The sequence below is a fragment of the Palaemon carinicauda genome, chromosome 2 (genome assembly GCF_036898095.1).
Source record: "Palaemon carinicauda isolate YSFRI2023 chromosome 2, ASM3689809v2, whole genome shotgun sequence".
NCBI classification, from domain to species: Eukaryota; Metazoa; Arthropoda; class Malacostraca; order Decapoda; family Palaemonidae; genus Palaemon; species Palaemon carinicauda.
The window spans coordinates 9,617,171-9,622,170 of record NC_090726.1 but is presented as its reverse complement, the minus strand read 5'-3'; the positions used below and the strand labels follow the sequence as shown (position 1 = coordinate 9,622,170).

General features: G+C 30.6%; 2 protein-coding genes across 2 annotated transcripts; both read left to right on the top strand.

Annotated features, from left to right (window-relative positions):
* Window positions 1-91: 91 nt before the first annotated feature.
* Window positions 92-751, top strand: LOC137614951 (KRAB-A domain-containing protein 2-like). The gene has a single exon (XM_068344600.1). The coding sequence runs from the start codon at window positions 92-94 to the stop codon at window positions 749-751; it is 660 nt and encodes a 219-aa protein (XP_068200701.1).
* Window positions 752-1,790: 1,039 nt separating this feature from the next.
* LOC137614945 (uncharacterized) lies at window positions 1,791-2,219 on the top strand. Its single transcript, XM_068344595.1, has one exon. It carries the CDS (start codon window positions 1,791-1,793, stop codon window positions 2,217-2,219), a length of 429 nt encoding a protein of 142 aa, XP_068200696.1.
* The last annotated feature ends 2,781 nt before the right edge of the window (window positions 2,220-5,000 follow it).

Here is a 5,000-nt window from a genome sequence, read left to right as displayed (position 1 = left end):
GGGCTGAACAGCTAATCAGAACAGTTGTGTTTTGGCCTTGTCCCTGACACTGTCCTTCCGTGAGGTGTAGGCTAATTTATTTGCGGAAGCTATGGCGTGTTTCCAAGAAGAAAATTTCTACGAGAAAGTGATGTTGAAGAAAAACTCTGATTTAAAGTCATTAATACTATCTAAAATTGAGTACTACAATCTGATAGAGGAACTCAGAGTTGCATCAAGTGCAAAAAGCAAATCAAATCGGCAGTATTACATCCTTGGACATTACGAAGTTCTTCAGTTTGGTGGTGTTGAAAATTTAATAAAAAAACGGGAGGATGAAACCCAAGAACTTTTTTATTTTGTACACGTTGAGGATATGTTTGAAACAATGAAACTTGGTCACATTGCTACGGGACATGGCGGAAGAGACAAAATGGTCAAAGAGCTGTCAAAGTGTGCGAATATAACTAGAGATACTATAGAACTGTTCAAATCTTTGTGTGTTCAGTGTCAAAAGAAACGGAAGAGATGTGTGACAAAGGGAGTAACTGTCAAACCGATTTTATCTAAGGATTACTGTTCACGATCTCAGGTGGACCTTGTTGACATGCAGTCTTGTGCCAAAGGAAAGTATAAGTGGATAATGGTGTCCCAAGATCATCTAACAAAGTATTGCATATTGCTCCCCTTAACTTCGAAAAGAGCCGCTGAGGTTGCATTCCAGCTAATGGACATATTTTTAATGTTCGGAGCCCCTCAAATTCTTCAGTGATATTGGTAGTGAATTTACAGCATTGGTAATTTCGGAACTCAAACTTCTTTGGCCAGACCTGTTGATTGTTCATGATAAACCAAGGCATCCACAGAGCTAGGGATCTGTTGAACGCCTTAACTGTGATATAAAAGACATGCTTATTTCATGGTTAGGGGATAATGATACAACTGACTGGCCCATGGGACTCAGGTCTGTGCAGTTCCCAAAAAACTCCAGTTACCATTCTGGAATCAAACTATCTCCATACAAAGCACTCTTTGGTGTTGACGCCAGAGTAGGTCTACGTTCAACTGCACTTCCAGAAGAAGTTTTAAAGACCATGATCACTGAAGAGGATTTACTTGGAGCTTACAGTTTCTCCTCTGACTCTACTCGGCCAGACGAATCACCCGAGTTCACGAACCCTCCAGACGATTCACCTGAATGTTCTGCTCCTCCAAATGAATCGCCAGAGGACTTCGCTCAGTCAGGTAGAGATGCAAACAATAAATAAATAAATAATCAAGGAAAGAAAAGTAACTGCATTAATTCTTTGTTTTCGTTTATCTAGATGGTTCATCAGAGAGCTCTGCTCCTCCAAATGACTCGCCAGAGGACTTTGCTCAGCCAGGTAGAGATTGAAAAAAATATTGTTATAAAATGTAACTGAAATTTAATTTGGTTAAATTTCAAACTACATGACAAGTCTATCACCATTAATTATTTCTTTTTATTTTGTTATTAAGGAAAGAAAAGTAACTCTGCTCTATAAAAAAATCTCTTGTTATAAAATTTAAATATTAAACTAATTTGGTTAAATTCCAAACCACAAGGCAAGTCTATCTCCATTAATTAAATGTTTTTTGTTATTAAAGAAAGAAAATAACTTCATTTATTCTTTGTTTTCCTTTATTCAGATGGCTCAGCAGAGGGCTCTGCCTATCCAGTCAGTCCAACCTGTGGCCAGAATCCTCAAGGAAGACTTCATTAGTTCCAAGAAGATATAGCACTTCAACGGTCCAGAGCATCAGCTGGTCAGTTAGCTCAAGCTGAGCGCATGGTCAAACGTAGTCGTTTAGAACACGTCCCAGGTGATCCAGGAGATAACGTGACAATTCCCATCCCGTTAGTTGATCGAGGGAAAGGTGATCCACGAAATGTTATCGGTGTTATCCTAGATCATAACGAAAATGACATGTATCAAATAGGTGTGAGAGATGGGATACTCAAGGGGCGCTATAGTAGGTGCCAATTTGATATCTTCAGCCATCAACTGTATAGTATTGATGCAGTAAGTGCAGACAAGGAAATAGGACTTCGTCAGGCAGTACAGCAATCATCTAGGTTTGGTGGTCAAGGTTATGCTAAGTGCAACTGTACTGCAGGCAAGAAACAGTGTCAAACAAATCGCTGTAAATGTTACAAAGAAGGTCACAAGTGCAATAGTCGGTGCCACTCTGGTTTAAATTGTAAGAATACAAAATGATATAATAAAAATGTCGCATTTTAGAATTAAGTTTTAATTTTGTAATTATCTCGTTCCCAAGGTTTTAGAAAATAAAGTTTTACTCAAGAATCAGGTTTGTTTTTCTGTCTGTTCATTACGGTGCCACTCTAGTTTAAATTATAAAAATAAAAAATGATATAATATAAAAAAATGTCGCATTTTAGAACACACACGTTCCTCGGCCGGACGGGGTCGGAGAGTTGTGATCCATAGCAGGATCATTTCAGTCATTATGCCAGGAAAATCTATCAAAATTTTAGTCACTTTGTAAATTGTCTGCGATTTTCAGCTGATTTATAAAATGACTGGGTGAACTAGGCAGTTCACAAATTACCTGAAATAATCAGTCACTTTACAAATTGTCTGGATTTAGAGATTGACTGTAACATATATATACATATATATATATATATATATATATATATATATATATATATATATATATATATATATATATATATGTGCGTGTGTATATATACATATATATGTGTGTGTGAGTGTTTTTGTGTGTTTACACGAACGTAAACGCACACAACCACACACACTCAGACACAAACACATACATATATAACAACACACATATACAATTTTCTATATAAATATATATACTGTATATATATTTATATATATATATATATATATATATATATATATATATATATATATATATATGTGCGTGTGTATATATACATATATATGTGTGTGTGAGTGTTTTTGTGTGTTTACACGAACGTAAACGCACACAACCACACACACTCAGACACAAACACATACATATATAACAACACACATATACAATTTTCTATATAAATATATATACTGTATATATATTTATATATATATATATATATATATATATATATATATATAGATGTATATATGTATATTTATATATATATATATATATATATATATATGTGTGTGTGTTTGTGTGTATAAATATATCTGTATATGTATATGCTCTAGATATATATATATATATATATATATATATATATATATATATATATATATATGTATATATATATATATATATATATATATATATATATATATATGTGTGTGTGTGTGTGCGTACATATATATACATATATACTGTACTGTACATATACGTATGTGTGTGTATTTATCAGCATTCTCTATATACCTACGTGCAAGACGAGAATACCCATGATCAAAAGCAACTCGTAAACCATAAATCATACATACTGACTACATCCATAAGATTAATTCCATATCTGTTTACATCTGAACGATTTATGAACATTACATATCATTCAAAATCTAAACTTTATCATATCTATTGCATGCAGATACTTTATAATAAAAGAAATTCATAAATTCTTAGATACGATCAATATTTTTCATGGTCCTGGCAAATTGTTATCCTAATTCTTATGAATGTTCTCTCAGAGCACTATCAACTATTCTGGCACATATAAAGGCCATCATTTTACGACTTATCTCAGGCATCGTGGTGTTTGCTCCGTGAAATACTGCTTTTTTCCATGCAGTCCTGCAGTTTGCGTGCTTTGAAATGAAAGATACTTATATTTTACTCGAATATGTATATATATATATATATATATATATATATATATATATATACATGCATATAACTATATATATACATACATATATATATATATATATATATATATATATATATATATATATATATTTATATATATATATATATACATATATATATATATATATATATATATATATATATATATGTGTGTGTGTAAATATATATATACTTATATATATACATATATATATAAATATATATATACGTATGTAAATATTTGTATATATGTATATATATATATATATATATATATATATATATATATATATATATATATATACTGTATATAAAACTAGAGAAGTGAGTAAAGAAACTTTAGATTATGATAGTAGGTTTTTTTTCGTTTTTTTTTATTTCATAAAATTAAATATTCATATCTGTTTATCGTCCTCCTTAAAACATTTCCCGTTGAATGACCCTCAAGTTCAAGCAATATAGAATAAAACAACAACAGAAAAAACTGGCAAAATATTTTCATCACAACTATTTTAGATTTCTCTAAATATAGCCATCAATTATGTGGAATTATTTCCTTTTCCACCTCTTACTGCCGTATTTCTTTAATGAAGAGGACGCGAATCTTTTCATTTTTAATAAGGATTTCGACATTATGGATTAAAATCAGTGGTCACTAACATCAGTCTCAAGGTCATGTGACTGTCTTTCCCGGATATTCTAGATATATAACCTTAGTATGGTTGTATAATCAAATGTTACTTAATATGGATGTATAATCATATGTTACTTAATATGGATGTATAATCAAATGTTACTTGATATGGCTGTATAATCAAATATTACTTAATATGGTTGTATAATCAAAAGTTACATAATATGGTTGTGTAATCAAATGTTACTTACTATGGATGAATAATCAAATGTTACTTAATATGGTTATATAATCAAATTTTACTTAATATGGTTCTATAATCAAATGTTACTTAATATGGTTCTATAATCAAATGTTACTTAATATGGATGTATAATCAAATGTTACTTAATATGGATGTATAATCAAAAGTTACTTAATATGGATGTATAATCAAATGTTACTTAATATGGATGTATAATCAAATGTTACTTAATATGGTTATATAATCAAATGTTACTTAATATGGATGTATAATAAAAAGTTACATAATATGGTTGTGTAATCAAATGTTACT